The sequence below is a fragment of the Pseudorca crassidens genome, chromosome 1, assembly GCF_039906515.1.
Source record: "Pseudorca crassidens isolate mPseCra1 chromosome 1, mPseCra1.hap1, whole genome shotgun sequence".
NCBI lineage: Eukaryota > Metazoa > Chordata > Mammalia > Artiodactyla > Delphinidae > Pseudorca > Pseudorca crassidens.
The window spans coordinates 131,787,343-131,807,451 of NC_090296.1; the positions used below are offsets into that span (position 1 = coordinate 131,787,343).

The 20,109-nt window shown below is 47.1% G+C and overlaps 1 protein-coding gene across 8 annotated transcripts in view; it reads left to right on the forward strand.

Moving 5' to 3' along the window:
• ADAMTS17 (ADAM metallopeptidase with thrombospondin type 1 motif 17) overlaps nucleotides 1–20,109 on the forward strand; it is a 361,254-nt gene that overhangs the window by 146,992 nt on the left and 194,153 nt on the right. For all 8 annotated transcript variants that reach the window (XM_067755884.1, XM_067755885.1, XM_067755887.1 and 5 more), the window contains one exon: nucleotides 12,720–12,825. In XM_067755884.1, the coding sequence (XP_067611985.1) occupies nucleotides 12,720–12,825 (106 nt within the window). The remainder of the gene's footprint in view (nucleotides 1–12,719; nucleotides 12,826–20,109) is intronic.

Genomic DNA, 20,109 nt, shown 5'->3' on the forward strand with positions numbered 1-20,109 from the left:
AATAATCAAAGCTTAAAGTGGTGACAAAGTTCTGGACTTGGGACCAAGGAGAAAGGAACATATTCCAGAGTCTGTGAGCAGCATAAAATGGCAGTTACTGAGATGTGGTGGAAGGGGAATGGGAGGGAGAGAGAGAGAAAGAGAGGTTGACCAGGTCTGCAAGCTTTTGAACTTCGAGGGGTGGAAAACTTGAGAAGACTCAGTTTGGGGTGGTGAATCCTGTTTGGTGTGACCTGAGTCTGGGGCAAGTATAGGACTGCTGGCTGGCCATCCTTGGTGGGATGCCACAGCAGAGCTCGAAGGATCACCTGGTCCTGGGGATGGAATATGGGGACCATCATCATCATGGAGATAAAATGGAAATGTATGAAATTGTTTAAAAGATGAAGAACGTTGTTTATTCAAAGACAGACCTGACATTCATGCTTTTTATGTAGTCCGGGATAATCTTGAAATCCAAGGTAGTTGCTCTGATCTGAATGTTTATGTTCCCCCAAATCTATATATTGAAATCCTAATCCCCGAGATGATGGCAGTAGGAGGTGGAACCTTCAGGAGCTGATTAGGTCATAAGGATGGAGCCCTCATGGTTGAGATTAGTGCTGTTATAAGAGAGACGTCACAGAGCTCCCTACCCCTTCTGTCATATGAGGACACAACAGGAAGACTCTCTCCCAGAGGAGAGCCCTCACGCCCAACCATGCTGGCACCCTAATCTCAGAATTCCAGCCTTCAGAACTGTGAGTAATACATTTCCATGGTATTTTGTTGCAGCAGCTTGAAGGGACTAAGATAGTAGCCTTTGGTAATGAGCCTGTGTCCATAAGTGTAATGCAGTGAAATGTTTAACCCAAAGCCATACCATCCACTCTCTGCCATGTCCTGGGGACAGCTCCCCAGGCTGGGTGTCTTCCTCATCTGCTGATTTTCCTGCCACAGACTCGCCTGTTTCCTCTCACTGTGCTTGGGGCCCACCTGACTTCATGGTGCTGCTCTCATCAACATTCCTTTCTAAGTGGCTAACTTTTGTTTTGTTTTTAAGTAAAATGGAATGCCATCATTTTTGCATCTTGTCAGCAGAGGCAGAGCCCCACCCAGGCCTCTCTAGGCCAACCGAAGGGGAGTTTCTCATGGTAGGTTGACTTTAGCTCACAAACGCTGAGTCAACACCCAAATGACAGCCAGCTTCCTGTGTGAGGGTGACTTCTTTAGTTGAGGGGCTGTGGTGTCCTGCCAGCAGGGGATTTACAGACTTGTGTTCAGAAGCTGGTGCTCAGAACTACCCTGGGGCCTGGCCTGACCTCCCCCAACCCTAGCTTGAGAGCCAGCCCTCCCTAGAGGGGGCTAGAACAAAGCACAGATTGGAAGTGCCCTTGGTGCTGCTGAGACCTTCATCCCAGGGTCTCACTCACATTCCACATTTCACCCCCAAGAGGATGATTTTGCTGGGCTAAGCATTTAGCAAGAGACATGGTTTCTTAACTATTCTGAGAAAGCTTTTCTTTTTCTTTACTAACTTGGCAAATATTTCTATGCATGGCCTTGTATTTTATTCTTCCTGTAGAAATACAGCTATTAGTATGAGAGGGAGTGAAGCTGTTGTCAAGTCCGCTTCAGGCAAGTTTCAAGAACATACGTTGCAAGGGTCATTGGAAGACAGGAAGACAGTAAAGGAGACTTATAGGACCAGCTCGTATGGTCTAAGAAATACAGGTAATACAGGTAAAGCCTGGTGATATGGATAAAAGCACATCTTGACTAGTTAATACCACTTTAACTAATTAATTAATAGGACTATGATTTGATCAACCTAAGACTTTGAATCCTCTTAAGACAAACTCTCTGTTTCCCAGCATTTTTGAGCTATCATTGATGAAACTGTAAGATATTTAAAGTGTACCACTTGATAATTTGTGAAAGGATTCCCCCCATGGAGTTTTTTAACATATTTACTTTGGGGGGTGGGGGGTGGGTGAGAACATTTTTTAAGTTCCACTCTCTAAGCAAATTTCAATTATACAATACAGTGTTGTCAACCATAGTCACCATGTTATACATTAGCTCCTCAGACAAGACAAACTCCTATCATCTAAATTGGCCAGTAATCTTGACCAATTTCAGATTGTTTAGTCAGGTCCATACTCTCCTTTTTCACTTTTATGTGCACCTCTTTTATTTTAAAATTTTATGGAAGCATAATTTACATAAAAACAAGCATATCTAGGTGTACTGCTCAATGAATATTTGAAACTGAGCTCTCTGTGTAACCAGAACCCAGATCCAGTGATCAGACAGTACCAGCCCCTGGGAAGACTCACTCATGCCACTTTGGTGTCCACTCCCTCTGGGGAAACCATAACCTGAGCGTTTTAATCACATGGTGGATTTCTATAAGGTGGACATCTATGTGACTGTCCCCCGGGCAAGCACTCCATCAGCCATGAGGATGCCTCTCCCTGGGCCCCACCCCAGGCTCCCCTCTTTTCCCACAGGTAACTCGAAGTTTGTAGTGACAGCTCCCTTGGTGTTTTCAACTTTGTGCTCTTGTGATTTTTGAATGAGTCAAGGTGAAAAGAGCAGCAGTGTTTGTGTTCCTGGCTTGCTCAGTTTGGCCCTTTACACCCAGAATACTGGTTGCTACTGGTTCTGCTTTTATTGAGAGTCACTGAGCAGAACCAGCAGCAACGCTCCCTTTCACTTGTTTGACAGCAATTTGGGGGGTTCCTGTGCTCCTGGTGAGGCTCAGTTTCCCACCAAGACCCAGAAGGCTGGTTCTGCTTGTGAGAGTTGTCTCTCACCAGGGCCTCCTTGGAATTCTTTTGAAACTGGCTCTTCCCTCAAAGGCTATGTTTATGAGCTTTTAAAAAACATTTTGTGGGGACTGGGAATTTCCAAAGAGTCCCCTGCAAATAGAGGTGCTGGTGCTGTGAATGATGTGCATCTACATTTGACACATCGTCATCTTCCCACGTCTCTCCCAGGTGTCTCCACAGGGATCCCAGCTCCAATTCTCATGGCACCCCATTGCCAAATGGCTGAGGATGTCACCTCCGTGCATCCAAATGCAGCTGGTTGAGATGTTTTGTGATTTTAAATACAGAGCTACCAACACCTCTTTGACTCCCAGAGCTCCCCCCGGGACTTCTCTACCAAGCGTTTTTGTAGCTGTTTTCAACCACATGCTTGTACAACTCTCCAGATCAGTTTCTTGTTCTTAAACTATGTTCTAAACAGCAAGCCTGGTCCCACAGTGTGTTGGGCAGCTCTGGTGTCCTGTAGCACATGAGGATGGAGAGTTTGGTGGCCACTGTTCTTGTCTGTTTACCCACGTGAGCCAGGGGGACACAGGGCACTTCTGTCTGTACCCAGGTTACACCTGGGTGTAGTAGTCAGGTCAGGTGGCCATGACAAAATACCCAGTCTGGGTGGCCTAAACAATAGACATTATTTTCTCAGTTCTGGAGGCTGGAAATCCGAGATCAGGGTACCATCAGGGTTGGTTTCTGGTGAGGCCTGTCTTCCTGACTTGTAGATGGCCACCTTTTCACTGTGTCCTCACATGTGCTCTGTGTGTGTGGGGGAGAGAGAGAGAGCTCTGATGTCTTTTCTTCTTATAAGGACACCAGTCACATTGGATTTGAGCCCTACCCTTATGACCTCACTTAACCGTAATTACCTGTTTAAAGGCCCCATCTCCAAACACGGTCACACTGGGGGTTAGAGCTTCAACATCTAGGTTTGGGGGTGACACAGTGCTGTCCACAACACTGGGCATGATTAAAATGCATGACATCATTCTTACCAGCTGCCAGCCACCTTGCCTTCTTCCCAGCTCCAGCTGTCATCATAATTTGGTGGTGTTCCCTCACTCCCTGCCTATGGCTGCTCTTATAAATTTAATTCAGACAGGACTGTTGAGAGAGATTATGACTCAAAGTGCACAGTCTGAGTGCTCCTCTTCCCAGGTAGCACTTGAGTTTCTGCAGGGCACACTTACATACACTCTCAGATATGCTTTTGGGATATCTGGCCCTGGAAGCCTTAGTTGTCTCATTTTCCACATCGCACATGACTGAGATAATTTTTTTTTCCTTGCGGTACGCAGGCCTCTCACTGTTGTGGCCTCTCCCGTCGCGGAGCACAGACTCTGGACGCGCAGGCTCAGTGGCCATGGCTCACGGGCCCAGCCACTCCGTGGCATGTGGGATCTTCCCGGACCGGGGCACGAACCCGTGTCCCCTGCATCGGCAGGCGGACTCTCAACCACTGCACCACCAGGGAAGCCCCCCGAGATAATTTTTAAGGAAAACACATCATGCCCCCCGCTCCCCAAACCCCAACTTTCCCAAGGGAGAGGGAGGACATCCTAACCCCCAGTGAAGGGAAAATTTGATAGTGAGAGAGGGAGATAGAGGAGTCTTAAAGCTGTGGAAGGAGGACTAGCACAGTTCCTTTGTGAATTATTGACAAAAATAAATGCTAAATGGTGAAGTTGATGAGAAAATGTGACTGTATTAAAACTTCTAAAATTCACTAGGGTCCCTTACTGTAGGAGTGTGGACGTCCACTTCATAGCTCCAGTTTACAGAAATATGGTCTGGTGGTGGCTTCCCAGGACCATGTGTAGGCATGCACATTCATGTGTGCACATGCAGAAACCCACATGCGTTCATGTACACACACGAGAGAGGTTGCCGAGGTGCAGACACCAAGCAGGCTTGGTAGGTATCATGCTATAGAATGGCAAAAGCTAGAAGACGTGTTACCCTCTCTCATGCTCAGGGAGCACACTCAGGGATTCAGAGGTCTTTGAAATGGAACTCGAAGGCTTGCATCACTTCTGCACTCATGGGTCCTGCCAGCAAACTCCCACATGAGGAGTTAACTGTGGCCGGGGTACCCAGAAATGTTTGCTAAGTGACCAAAAGTGAGAATGAGGGCACAGTTCTGTGAGGGGGATGGTCCTCTGCTGTGAGAGTCGACCCAGAGCAGGGAACTGAGGGTGCAGGGGAGTAGCAGGGGACTCAGGGCAAGCTCCATTTCTAGTCTCCATTGTCTGTTCTCCCAAGAGCCTAGATCTGGACACAGGTCACTGGGGCAGGGGTCTTTTAGAGACCCCAGCACCCACCCTTCAGGCCCTGAGCTTGATTTATAAAGTCTCTGCTGACCTTTCCACCTGCCTCCCTGTTTTCTTGCTGGAATGGTATTCTTGGGGCTGTTTTCCCTTGGCCTGCACTGCTTTTGTTCACCTTAGGATCTCGTGCCTGGAATGACGCTGTAACATACAGACAGTTAGGAAACACTGCATGAAGTATTCGTCAAAATAAAAGGGTTTCAAGGATCTTCGCACAGACCTCCCTCCTTTGATGTCCTGAGGTGAACCTGCTGGGGGCCCTTTCTGGTGGGCATCCGGTCCTGGTGCAGAAGCCACTGAGCCTCTGTGGGGCCCTCCAAGGAGCGGCACCTTGGTCATTTGAGGAATCCTGTCTGCTCCCTGGGGATCCCCTCCCCCCCCAGACACAAGTGCCATCCTGCCTGGAAGGTAGGAAATCTGCACGACGTCTCCGTGCATTTGGCTCAAGCTGGCTGTGGTCTGTTGAATGTCAACAGTTATTTATTTCTCTTCCCTCCCCATTTCCCAGTATGTTTTGGTTTCCACAGAGTGCAGCAAACCATTGGGATAAACTTTTTTGCTTCCAATTTGTAAACCCCAGGGGGAATTGACTGCTCCGTTTATACTTCACTCACTCAATTCATCTTGTAGGAGCTGCAGCTTTAGCCCAGCTACCCTTGAGTCCTCTGTGGGGACTTTCTGTGTGCTTCCCTCATCAGGGGTGGCATCTCTTCCTAAAGCTCTAGATCCTGGAGATGCCTGGGATGCCCAGAGTGAGGGCATGTTTGTTCTAAGCGGGAGTGCAACACAGCACACGTGGTCTTTCCTGGCTCTGACCACAATCAAGAACCCACACACACACACCCCCATACACACAAAGCAGCAACTCATGTGGCATTTGAATTGGCTACATGAGGTAGCCTGTGGCACAGAGGCTGCTGGGATGGTTCCCAGTTAGCAGGGAACCATAATGCAGGGAGGATGGCTGGGCAGCTTCCTTGGGGATGTATCAGCACATTCATTGCTTGGCTTGGAACTCTGCACCTCCCCACCTCACTCCCAGCCCCGACCCGGCCATTCTCCTTTGGGGTGGGGCAGCAAGGGGAGCCTCTCTGCATTGGTGAACACACTGACGTGGGATTTTTTTCCCTCACTCATGCCTTTGGTGTTACATCTGAGAAGGCTTTGCCTTCCCCAAGGTCAGAGAGATTTAATTGTTTTCTTCTAGGAGTTTTATGGTTTAGCTCATGTTTAGGTCTATAATCCATTTGGAGTTCATTTTTGTATATGATCTAAAGAAGGGTATCTGACATCATTCTTTTGCATGTGGGTATGCATTTGTTTCAGCACCATTTGTTGAAAAGACTCTTCTTTCCCCCCACTGGATGGTCTTGGCACTCTTGTCAAAAGTCAATTGACTATAAATGTGAAGGTTTATTTCTGGACTCTCGGTTCTATTCAGTTGATCTAAATGTCTATCTTTATGCATGTAGCACACTGCTTTGATTGGTCTAACTTGGTATTAAGTTTCAAAACTGAGCATGTGAGCCCTTCAATGATCAGACTTGGAAGCTATTACCGTCACGCTTTGTCTATTTACCACTTCATTTAACCTTGAGTAAGTTGCTGAGTTTTCAGTTTGTCAGTGTTCTTCTAGGTTAGATAGGTGTTGGGCATGGACATTTTTGAATTGCAGTGACAGCTTCTGCAGTGCCCATGTTTAAGAAAGGAACCAATGCCTCTTTTTATGCCATTGCCGCCTCCCCTGTCCATGGTGTAGGGACAAAGGTCTTGACTAACTCATCTTCCTTCCACTGTGACCAACCCCAAGGGACCCAGAAGAAGAGAAGCAGGGAGACAGGGATTCCTACTTGTGGTGGAATTGCTAAGACAAGGCTGGGTCTGGGAGGGATTATCCAGCTATGCCCCTGGGGGATGGAGGCACTGAGCTGGGGCAGAAAGCCATGGACAGGCTGGTCTGGAAAGCAGTGCTCCACAGTCCCTCTCCTGCCCTTACCATTAACATTCTTTCCCAATTTGTTAGAAACTATACCTGTCCTCCAGTCCACTCTGTGCAGAATCCTTTAGGGGATTAGTGACTTACAGTGACCCTGTGAACCACTGACCTCAGAGAACACAGAAGCAAAATTGCAGAGGAGAAGGGCCTGAGCCAGTTAAATAATTTAGATAGTATAGAGTCAGGAAATATAAGCAGGATATATAGGATACGTAAGCTTAAATGAAAATTGAATTTCCTCATTGCAACTGATAAAGACTTCATTGTGCCTGAGAATAGGACACGATTTTTGAGAATACAGCTAATTTTACTCATTCATGGACTCTGCATGTGTGAATTCACCTACTCATTAAAGTTTATTTGGAACTCCAAAATCAATACTTACAGCACTTTTGTAGTCATTTGCAGACACATGCAGAGTGGTGAAATATTTGAGTCACCCAACAGGCAGGTTCCCAGCAGATATCAAACAAGGCAGTATTTTGCCATCTTGTTTCAGCTCTCATGCTGTGAATAAACATCCTTTTTGAGGTCTGTCTGACACCTTGTTTTTCGTATTTTTGTGCTTTTTGTGGTGATTTTGCTGTTTTGAATGGCCTCCAAAGATAGTGATGAAGTGCTGTTTAGTGCTTTGAAGCTCAAGAAGGCTGCCATGCGCCTTGCAGGGAAAAATACTAGATGATCTTCATTCAGGCGTGAGTTATAGGACTGTTGGCTCTGAGTTCAATGTTAATGAATCAACGATATATATTGAGTAAGGTGTCTTTATACAGAAACACGCATAAAACAAGGTTATGTGTGACTTGAAAAAATGTGACCAGAGGCTCACAGGAACCAAATCCTGTATTTCCCCTAGGACCAATGGTTCTATATTCCAGCATGGTTCGCCTGGTTCACGGCGAATTTTTAGAATCTAAGTACCGTGAGTAACAAGAATAGACTGTAGTTACTTTTCATTTGTCACATCCTGGGCTCTAAGACATTTGTTTCTAATGCCGTTCACAAATTCAGATCATACCTCCAACCACTTAGTGAGTTTCCAAGAGCACAAGAACTTGTGGATGAGCCTGAACATGAAACTCAATCTCAACCACTGTGATTGCCATGAGAATAGATGTAAATTGCCTTCTCATAATAGGCAGCGTGGTGTACCAGTGATAACCATGATGGTGTTGGTTTGTTGAGCAGCTGGTGGAAGCAAGTTGACTGTCTTTCTCAGAGGCAGAGCCTGAGAAGGTCTGAGTAATGGGCAACAGGGCCAACAGCTGTAAACTGTTTACACAGACAATTTGCTGGATAAACCAGAGTTTATACAGTTGGGTGTTGTTTATACCTTAAATCTAGAAAGGATCATATGGTCAACTCTGAATTTAAGAATTATGTGCTTACACCACATACTTTTCTACTAAAAAAGAAAATAATTAAACCTCCTCGCCCAATTTGCTCCCCAAGCTTGTGCTCCTACCAAGAAAAAGAAGAGAATGGAGAAGAGAGAGTGTCCACACTGAGTTGATTTGCCTGGGAAGGTGGGTCAGGAGGCTCTGGTGGATGTGATCTGCTTTGGGATGAATTAAATATACTTCTTCAGGCATCAGAAGAACACTTTACAGCCCTCCATTTCTACCTCTAGTATTTCAGACTTTTGCTTACCTAATCTGTGCCAGGGTTATAGTAGAGGTGGAGAGAGTTGCCCTTAGGATACAAGCACACACTCAATTATGTGTTGACTATAAACTTCCTTCATTATCTGCTGCCTTAAGGGCTGTACACTCAGAATCAAAATCCGGAGGGTTTTTGTTGTTGTTACTTTTTTTTATTAGTCTCCCACCTTGGCCTCTGCTATATGTCACCTTGAATAAATGAAATATTACCAATAACTTTAACTTTCATAGCGAGTACATATTCACTGTACTAGGTTTAAGTCAAAAAAAGAAGAAAAAAATTAAAGATCTGTAATGACTTCACCATGTCCTAGAGGTAACTACTGTTAATGTGGCTGCACATATCCCTCAAGTCTTTTTATCTTTAGGATTAAAAACATTTGGACTTAAACACATGAAACCTTTACTGTATCCCACCCACATCTCAGCATAAATACACATTACGATTTACAAAAATCTTCTAAATCCTCCAAGCTTATCGTCGTCGCTGGTTACCAAAGCTTTGGTGCAGGAGGCCCAGGGTTTAACTGGGGGAGCATGGGTGTTGGAGAAAGATAACCCTGCATTTGTACCCAAGTCTGGGCCCTGATCAGCTACATAACTGGATGCTGAACCTTCATTTCCCTGTCTGTAAAGTGGGGCCAGTAATACCTTCCAAATAAGGGAGGACCAAGCATGCAGAGCAGCGCTTGCCTGTGAAGAGAACCGTAATAAATGCCAATTGCCTTTCTGCTTCACTTTTGTTCCAAGGAGCTCTGTAAACATGTGGAATTGATGTTTTTTTAAAATTTCAAAAATAAGTTCTACTCTTATTTCTCTGGTGGAGAATTTTAAATCATGGAAGACTGAAACCATTGAAAGAACCACTCTAGGGTCTGAGAAATCCTTGCTATCTGTGTGGGGAATTCCAGTTACTTAAGAAGGTCCCTCTGCTTCCACAGCTTCAGCATGGACATTAGCAGAACCTGTGTTTACAGACTTCCTTTTTTTAATTAAAAGAAAAAAATCAATGCAGAGAAAACTGGTTTTTCCTCATTTCTTGACAAGTGCTGAGGTGGGATTGGGCGGGGTTTCCAGGTTGGTGCCTTTGCAGCCTGACGAGTTGGGGTTTCTCTGCGTCTCCATCACACTCTCCTCTCTAGACTGCTGTTTCTTTCCAGAAAACATGGAGTAGTGGTGGGCTTTGTTTTCTGCTGCAGCTCCTGGTTTAATTACCATCTATACCCTGCCGCTCTTACTTTTACAACAATCTGGGATTCTGTCCAGACTTTGTTTTGTGAGTTCTAAGCATTTTCACACCGTCGCTCATAAACACACAAGCTCCCGTGCTCCATTTTCTGGGCCGTTTTTGTTGACGTGTTTTGCCTTGCTCGGTTTTATGACTGGGCTATCCACGATTGGAATAAACCTTTAAAAGCACTAGACCTTAATCCACCTTTGTGTGAAAGCATTTCTTATAAATAAACTAATGCTTTGTTTTCTAGTAAGAAAATAAAATCATATGCACCTGGAAAAATGAAAATGCAGTTATTGGAAGGCCCTCTACTTAGCTGTTTCCCTAGTGTTGTATGTTACCCAATTAGAGTGGAAACTCAGGATGCCTGTTCCAGGTGCCGAGTGTAGCCGAGGCCAGGGGATGTGTTTCTGTGGCATTTAAAGTCTGCTGGTTCAGCAGGCACTTTTGGGACAGCAAGCTCAGCACAGCTGGCCTTGGATGTCTCTCTTTCCCCCTCACCAGACAACTCCTCCGGGGCGAGCACATCTGATTGTTTCTGATTGATTCATTGACCCAGGAGGCTGGGTATGGCTGGGTGTGCGTTTGAGTGTGTGTGTGTGGCATGCGTATGCCATCAGTGCCGTGTGGAAGCATTCCGACTACTCACTGCTGGACTTTCTGCAGCAACCCACAAAGCATTTTTAAACAAAACTGTAATAATGACCTCAACGATATCAGAAAGGGCAGATCGTGTCCTTTCTGGTTGTATTTTCATCCTTCCCATAGTCTGTATTGCTGAATTATGATGCCCATATGCAAAAAACACATCTTGAGGCCAAATAACATTTCCTTTTTTTCTTTCTTTTTTTGTAAAAAAAAAAAAATTCTTCAACCTTGGCCAAGCGTGTTGCATGCTTCCAAATAAAAGCAGGTACGTGCTGTGGTGCCCAGCTCAGTTTGCTGAGTGTGAGTTGAGCCCTTGAGCCGGGGTGTGCAAGCTTGTCTGCCCCTTGCAGGGGTTGCGGGGGAGTGCCCTGTGTGTGGCTGAGGTCCGCCCCAGCTTGATTTTGATGTCAACAAATAGGATGTTGGTTTAGCTCTTTGGGAGCAGGGAGGGAGGTTCATTTTTAATTAATTAATCCCCCTGTTCATTCTCCTGTGCCAGCTCCTTCCCTCCTCGGCTCCTGTGCCTGCAGGGCCGCTGTCAGCTTCTGAGACACTTCCGGCACATTAGTGAAAGGGAGTAGCGTGCAGCCTGGCAGTGGGTAGTGTCTCTGGGTGGAGAACAGGTGCCCTCACTCGGGTGGCCACAGCCCTTCCAGGGCACTGGGCTGGCGGGCAGAGTCCCTATCCACCTGGTCCCCAGACACCAATAGCCAGCAGAGCCACTGCCCGCCCCACACCCCTTGTGAGCTCACAGCGAGGGCAACACTGAGCCTGCTCAGGCATACGGCCCCCAGCCACTCATTCATTTCACAGGACATAGTGAGGAGTCAGACGCCACCAGTACTCAAGTTCTATCCCAAGCCCTTCGGGGTTCTTGGACTCTGGCTTTGTTGAGATATATCCTGGGGATTCCTGGGTCGTAGTGATGTCCTTCCTGGGTGCAGAGCTAAGAGGGAGTGTGGAGAGCTGCCGTGGGCAGTATTAGCTCTGGAGTGTCAGCCTGGAGATGTGTGGCCTGTGCACAGCTGATGCCCAGCGTTCTTCAGCTGTGCCTGGTCCGTCCACGGCCCCCATCCTGTTCACACGTGCCTCTCTGCCATAATAATCTCTCTCCTCTGGAGCACTGTCATCGTCCACCAGAGGCTGGCAGCCTCCTGTCCTCTGTACCCAACCCCCTTGCTCACACCATTTTCCTGAGTCTGGTACCCGCCCAGTTGCCTTGATCCTCCCATCTCAGGGAAGGTCCTTGGGCCCCGTCATGTTTGTGCAGAGTTGAGCGAGTTGGGCCGTGGGACCCATCCTCCCGAATGGCTTCCAGGCCCGTACTCTTCCAGCGTCTTTCATTGCTCCTGGGCCCCGGTCTCGTCCTCCTCAGGGCTCCTGAAACATTTTTCTGAACATTCTGCACCTTCTGTGGCCTCTGCTCTCTGTGAGTCCCGGTCCGGATCCAAGCTCACCCCCTGAGAGCATTAACCCTAATAGGGCCGGGACTGGGGTGAGAGAAGGAGGTGCCCAGGGTGCGAAATTTGAGGAGGCCCTCCATCCCTCTCAGGGTCGGCTCCTGAGAGGGACACCCTCCTTGAACCTTGCGCACTGGGTGCCTCGACTTTTTGGCCTCACCTGGTCCCAGCCCTGGATGCTGAAGTTGGACAGGTCTGGCTCAGCATCCCAGCACCAGGTGCCGGTCCAGGTGACCTTGGGAAAGTTACCTTTTCTCTCTGAACCCCAGTTTCTCTGTTGCCTCCATCCCGGGTAATGAGGACTTCATTAGATAATCTGTGTAAACCACTCAGCACGTTGCCTGACGTATGTTAAATGCTTGAGAGATGTTTGTGGTTATTATTATTATTATTATTAGGCGAATACAAAAGCATCACACACCAGCCAGTCTCCATATGAGCTCTGGAATGACAGATCCAGTCCCATGGTCATCCTCGCCCCCGTTTGCCCCTCTTGATGATGTGTGATGTTGACCATGTGGATTTGCCCTGCGAGGTCAGGGCCTCGCACATTCTGAAGAGGATGTGTTTTGTGTCTCTGCTGCAGGAATTGCTTACTTAGGAGGTGTGTGCAGTGCTAAGAGGAAATGTGTGCTTGCCGAAGACAATGGCCTCAATTTGGCCTTTACCATCGCTCATGAGCTGGGCCACAAGTAAGTATCAGACTCTGGATTGTTCTGCCTCTTTAAATGCTTTTCTGAATACATATTTTTTTCACTCAAATTCTGGAAGTTCTAAAACAGTGCTGCTGAATGCCTTTGCTTCCTCTAGAGTAAGGACCTAGGCCAGCAAGCCTGGGTCCCAACCCTTCAGGGAACCCAAGAGATCACAGAACAGACTGTCTCTGAGTGTGGAAATGCTCATTTGATGTTTGCTTTAAGTCTGTTCTTAAAGCACACGCTGTAAAGGGAAGAGATTTTCTCAGTGTTGTCGTGAGTTGTATCCCCTTTCCCGAACCATCATGATCTTGATCCACTCTAAATATGCCGTTCAAATAATGGGATTTATCTTTGTGCTATTGAATTTCTGGGTTGTTGTTTTTTTTCAGCCAGTTTCAAAGTCCAACTTTCTGAAGGTAGAAGTCAGTGTCTTAGTTTAAAGAATCATCAGCTATTGCCTTTGCACATGGAAGTTCTTCCCTTGAAGAGGAAAGAACCACAGAACCTTAGAGCCCAAAGATGATGTGGAGAGAATCCGAGGCAGCCTCCTGGTTTTTTTAGATGAGGAAAAAGAAGGTCCGAGGGGTTGAATGGCTGGCCCAAGGCTGAGATCACCTGCAGGAAGTCTCAGGGGGCAGAAAACCAGCTGACTCTCAAACTGTGGCCCGAGGGTTTACTCTTTCTCCTGGAGTAGGTGTCTGTTTTATGTTTCTCTGAAGGAAACATTGTGATATGACTGCTTAAGAACTTTAAATAAATAAATTGAGGAGGCCAAAGCATGCAAAACAATGGAAAAATTTATATTGGACCGAAGAGAACAAAATTAAATGGAAATCTAGTTCTTGGGGAAAAATATATATTGTAAAGTTTTCCCAGTGCCCGAGATAGTAAGATGCCTGGAACCCTAAAGGTGAACTCAAGCTTCTGGAAGAGTAGAGGCAATGAATAAGGAGTACAAAAGCGGTTGTTTTCCCCTAGTATTAGCCATATCTGTGGCTTGATGTTTTTACCTTGCTTTGTTTATCTGGTCCCATTTTAATTTTTTTCACTCCTGTAGATGGGTTTGTTGTTGACTTTTCTGTACCTGTTGGCTATCATGATGTGAGTACAGAGAATGAAAATAATCTTATGTGTATTTCCTGGGACTAAGGGGAAAATAACATGTTATTGGCCAAGAGAAGCAAGATAAGTGGTTATCTCTACGTACACATTTATTTCATCTTGACAGTATTTCAGAAATACCCATACTAGTTTGCCTACACTACTAGAAAATAATTTTTAAAAATTATTTGTAATCAAATTTGTATTCATATCTCAGATTTGTTAAAAAAAAAAACCAACTAGAAAACCCCACCCAATAGTGGTTGCTGAAAGAAAAGTACAAATGAGTATGGCTTTGGCAAACATCTTCTCACTATCAAATGCCCCACCCAGCCCATCGTAGTACAGCGGAATGAATTCCCTAACAGTTGTGAGAATGCAGAGTTGTCAAAACATTTCCCAACACGCAGGTTGTGTGGACCTTTGAAGAGATATATTTACGTGAACTGCTGCATCCCATGGCAGCAGTCACCTCCGCATGTGAGCACACAGGGGCTGCCTTTTCTCCTTGGGCATTAAGAACAAAGAGTGCCGTTCCTCCCTGATCTGTGCAGTTGTGCTGTATCAAACACTGGCATCTTAACACGGGAGGTCTGCAGATGAATGATTAGATTCAGTCACATTCCAGTAGCCTTTAGCTACAGTCTGTTTAGAATTTCTTGGAGGACTCTTTAGAGCTTGCTACTGAACTCTAATTACTGCAAAAACAAACACCGTATTGTTAATCAAAGCCAATAAATCCTGGTAGCATTTGGTCCTGCCCCTAGTTGGGCGATTATGGTTTTCCCAGAGAAGTCTCTTGTCTCTGATTATTTGAAAGTGTTGGGAAGCAGATCCCCCAAGGATGAAGCCACAGTCTCCCTATCCACGGACCCCTCTGGTCACCCGGCTCAGAGCAGCCAGAGAGGCTGTGCGGAGGCTTGGGAAGGTAGAGGCCAGCCTGCGCTCTCAGGAAAGCCACTGGCCAGGCTCCTTCACAGATGCGAACCTGGAAACTGTCTGTATTTTGGAATAGGGAGGAGTAATTTAACTCCACGTTTCTTAAGTGTGTGTGAACTGAGATAGGATGGATGGTTTTCTCTGTGGACCTGAGCCACTGGTCCATGCTCTCCAACAAAATTTCTTGGTGAAAGTTTTAGAAAACAATAAAGAACACCCCTCTGTGTAACCCTGGAAAATCCCCAGAGAGCTCACCCTCCAGTTCCTAACCATTTAATACTGAAAAGTAAAGATCTCTTTTGAAGGGTGTGTGTGTGTGTGTGCCTTTGCACGTGGGCATGCATGGGTGCAGCCCTTCTGCTCTGTACTCAATATACCTCCTGTAAGGAGCAGTGTGAGCACTTACCCTCAGATCCCAATGTTAGGAGAAAAAGTCACTTTCCGTAGGAGCTACACATGCCGTTTATCAGATGATGAGAATTGCGTAAGTTAACATGATTTCATTTTTGCTCTGGCTTTCAGAAAACACAAAGCTAAGTGTAAGGCTCATTTTTAACATTTAACTCATTGTAGTACTGGAATTTTTCTCCCTCTTTCTAGCATCTGTTTGTATGCATGGTTTTATTTCAAATATTGTAGTTCAAAAATAATTTATTTGGTGCTGTGAACTGGCTCCAATCCAATTTGCAGTAAAATAAGTTCTAAATTATAAATTAAATGAAAAACTCTTCCCATGGTAACATCAATAATGCTGCTTTGGATGTAGGTTAACTATAAAGTAATGATGTTTAAGTCAAATCAGATCTCATTTACTGAGCACCTGCTATGTACCAGGTACTGTGTTAGATGCTGTGCATTCATTGTATTATTGAATCAGTCCTGTGAGGCAGGTATTATTAGCTTTTACTTTATAGATTAGGAAACTAGCATTACTTTAAAAAATTTTCTAGTCTCTACCTAAAATGATTTAGGATCACTTGTATGATAATATACCCATGCAACAGGGCCATTAAAATAAGGATCCAAATTACAAAATATAGATAATAAAGAAGAGAGCTTGTTATTATCCAAAAACCAAGGTACTTTCAGTTTGTCAGCAGCCTAGGCAGAGAGGGCAAAAAATGGCATGATACAGCTGGCTGAAGAAAGCCAAATGTGTCCTCAACAGGGGTTTCCCTAGGAAACGCAAGTACTGTGGGTAAGACTGGCAGTTTTCTGAATATCTGCCCTGGTAAAGAAGTAGGGTAGAAAAGACTCCAGCCATGGCTTTAGACAGGAACTGAAGGATTTGCAATTCCCAATGGCAGTCGTGGAGGAGACCCTGGGAAGGGGCTGTTCTGTGTTCCTGCCTGGAGGATGAGCTGGGTCTGTGGGGCAGCCTTGCTGACAGCAGCTTTGGGGTTTTTAAATGAGCACCTATGACCTTAGTTACCTTCTTGCCCATGAAAGGCTGCCAGATAGGCGGCTGCCCCCCACCTTTTGGTTCACCTAGTGTGAGCTTTGAAAGGCACCTGTCTCCCTGTCTTGTTGTGGTAGCTTGGGAAACCCAGCGGAAAATGAAGCTGTTTTTGTGCCTTTCTTCATCCCACAGTGACCATGAGAAAGCGACGGTCCTGAGCATGAGAAGATGTCTTTGATGGACCTCTTTCACTTTAGGGGGCCGTAGTTGCCGCTGTTGTTAGTTATGATGGAATCAGTGACATGGGGGAAACAGCCCAGCTGGGCCAACTCTGCCCAGGTTTTTTCCCTCAAGAAACCAGGATGCCTTGTGGTGGACCTCAGTGTCCAAGATGTTTATCACTATTTGATTTTAGAGAGAAAGGGGGAGAGCTCGAAGCATTCATTTTTCTCAGGCAAACTCAACCCTGATTGCTCATGGGAAGAACTCTCCTCAGAAGCTCGGGTACATGCTGACTGCCCATGAGAAAAATAAAAAACAAAATCAGTGACACCCTAATGATCAAGGAGAGCTTAGGTAGTGACGTTAGTATAGCATTAAAGTGACTGTGCCTAATACGTCTGTTGGATTTTTAGAGGATATTGTTTGCTATGATTTGGAATTTTAATAGTGTAAGAAAGAAAGTAAATGGTTCTATGAAAATTGGTTAGAGTGCCTTTTGCTTTGGGGAAAGTAGGTCTAATACAGCATGATAAGGCCCAGGGGAGACATTTGATTGACAAGAGCTCTCCCTAGTGCAGTTGGAGGCCAGGAGGGCACAGAACCAAGTCTCAACTGGTTGTTTGGTGCCTGGGGAAACCCAGCGTGCTTCTCAATCAGGTAAGACAGTGCCTGGGAGGTGTTTAAGCACAGGGCTTGCAGGTGGGGTGGGGAGAGAGGGGAGGGACTCCACTTAATGCATACTCGGCCACCCACTCGGAAAAACAAAGAGCTTTCCCTTGCAGAAAATAAATCTCTGCTTCTGTCGGATTTAGGAGGCTCTGTTAGATAAGGCTGAGCCAGATCAACACCTGCCTTGAGAGTCAGTCCAAACCATGTGACCTCTCCAGCTCCAGACAGGCCCCAGAGCCACACCCCATGTTCAGGCCCTCACTACCTGTACGGGGGCTGCGCCTCTCCCCACCTGCTCTTCCTGGGGTTTTTCCTGACTTCCATATGCCCTTTCTTGGGTCTTTCCATTCTGGAATTTACCTCTCCTCTGGTCAGCTGGATCTGCCTGTGGCCTCTGAAAAATGCTGTCTTCATGGAAGCTTGGGAACCCAGCAGATGTGACATCTGGGCCCCGCCTCAGGAGAGGAGCCTCTGAGGCACTTGGAAGTGCCTGTGGCCAAGCCTCAGCCTAATGAGTTAAACCACCCCCTCTGGGGGAGGGAGCATCTCTCCAGGAGATGCCAGGTGCAGCCAGGGTGGAGCTGCCACCAGCATGAGGTCTAGACCTTTTATTGTTGCTTTCGGCCTCATCCACCTTCCTGCTTCCATCCCTTGCTCCCAGACCCTGTCCCTCCAGGCCACCCTCAGGGTTGAGCTGTGGTGCTAGATACGATCCTGCTTTCCTGGCTCCAGCTCGCCCCTCTCTAGGTCACCCTGAATTCCGTGCTTCTTGCAGCTGTACCAGGCAGATAGGCTCACAGCTGGTGAGTCAAGTGAGGAAAGGCCCAGCCTTCCTGAAAGTTGCCACCACAGGCAAGCGTAGTCCTGTCATCTCTCACCTGACACCTCCTGGGAGACCTGGAAATGGAAGGGGAGGAACAGAAGGAGGGGGACAGGCAGGGCCCACAGGGGGCTGAGGTACTGAGTACATAGACGCTCCCAAGTGGAGAGAAACATGGGGCTGGGGTTTAACAATACAAATGCCCTGGCAACCAGGAACTGTGTTTGGTGACACTTGTGCACCTGCAGACATGCAGTTAGTTATAGGCAGAGCCAGTTGCAACAGTGTGTGGTGCACAGCTGGGTTCTCAGACCCGCACAAACGCCCCTCGCGCCCCAGAACCAAGCCCACAATTGTGGAAGCACTGCCCTGGCTGATGTCACTTGGAGGAGGGACTCTGTCCTCCTGCTCAGTCCTATGAGGACAGAGGGCAGGTGGGTGGCCACCTCGTGCCCTGAAGTAACAAGTGGGATCCCTGGTCCAGGCAGGTCACAGGTGAAGCTTGGTATCCCCCAATAAAGATACCCATCAAAAGCTAGATCCAGGCACTCCGGATGTTTCCGGCTAGAATGTGACGCTGTGCAAATGAGTTCAGGGCAGTGGACGTGGGAAATATGTTCTCTTGAAGTGTGCCTGGGAACATGCTCGCCTGGGGTGCAGCATGGAACACGGACAGAGTCCGATTCCTGGGGATCGTGGCTTATGGGCAGAGGGTGGGCAGGTGTCTGGGGAGTAGAGGAAAAGGGAGGGGACAGCTGTTCTGGGGGAAATGTTCTCATAACTGGAGTCAACACAATTCAAACTGAAAGGAATTGTCTCAATCCCAGAACAGGAAATAAGGAAAGCCATTATCTAGATTTGTGAAGAGGGGATGTATTTGCCTGTGATCTGTGTTAAGAATGAGCTGCCTGGTACGGTACAGGGGAACGCGGTGTGCACATGGGCAGGATGTGAGCAGGTAGGTAGCCCCCGAGGACGGCCGGGCAGCCTGCCGAGTCCTCTGCCTGGGCGCGTAACCCGGCGGGCACAGCACAGACATCAGATGGGCTGGCCTTATAAGGAAGGTGCAGCGGAGAGAGGATTTCTGCAAATGTCATAACCGGTTAGAAATCCCAGGAGGAAGGCAAGGGTGCTTTTGTTCTAGTTTGGAATTAGGGCAGTTGTGTTCGTGTATGGGTCAACCTTTCTTGCAGAACAGAAAGGGTGGACCCTTCCAGCCCAGGAGGTCTACAGGAAGGGCTGCTTCTAGGGCAAGCAAGTCCCACACTGGGTTTTCAGACGGACTCCTCCCTGGCTCTCTGGGTCTTACCCTCCATCCCTACTCAGCTCCTACAGCCTCCTACAGGCTCCCCTCCCAGACAGAAGCTTAATTGGTGGTGCCAGTGGTGTTTAGGGCTCTTGGGTTTCACACGGAGGTGCTTGGAGTGATTTCTGAGTGCCATCTTCTAGGTGTATGAGCATCCCTGGCTCGGCTGCCTTATCCAGATTCCAGAGTTGTATCAAACACCCAGGCCTCGTTTACTTTCCTTATTATTTTTAAAAATGTGCTGCTGAAAATTGTAAGGTCTTTGACATTAATTTACAAGCCACCCTCCTTCGCAAGTCTTGGATGAGCTAGAATGACTTGTGACTTCTGGAGGATTGCGGGGTGGCCACAGTGGAGCCTGCACCTGGCACAGCATCTCTTAGCCCTGCTCCGTGTTGCCCTGAGTGAGTCCTTCCTAACAGCTATGCCTTTCCTTTTTCTCCTCCTTTCTCCACCCCCCGCCCCGACCCCAGACACATAAAAGCAGAATTTCCTTCTGGTCCCTCCCAGATGAATGATTTTCAATGGGAGGTGCAGTGTCCAGAACAGCAGGGAACTTTGTCACTGGTGGCCCTGTGTAAATGGCTTCTCTGCCTTAGGGAGCGATTTCTCATTGCCCAGCATTAAGAAGAGTTGCAGGGAAATTATCGTGATTTCCTTTGGAGTCTTACCCCTGACTTGGATTGAATGTGAGGAGACAACACTTCCTCCATTTGACTGGAAAGCCCAGAGCCACTGTTCCTAAGAGTACCTTGACCACAGTCTTCCCAAATCTGCCCAGGCCAGGCCTGGGAGGGAAGACAAACAAAGGGAAAACCATTA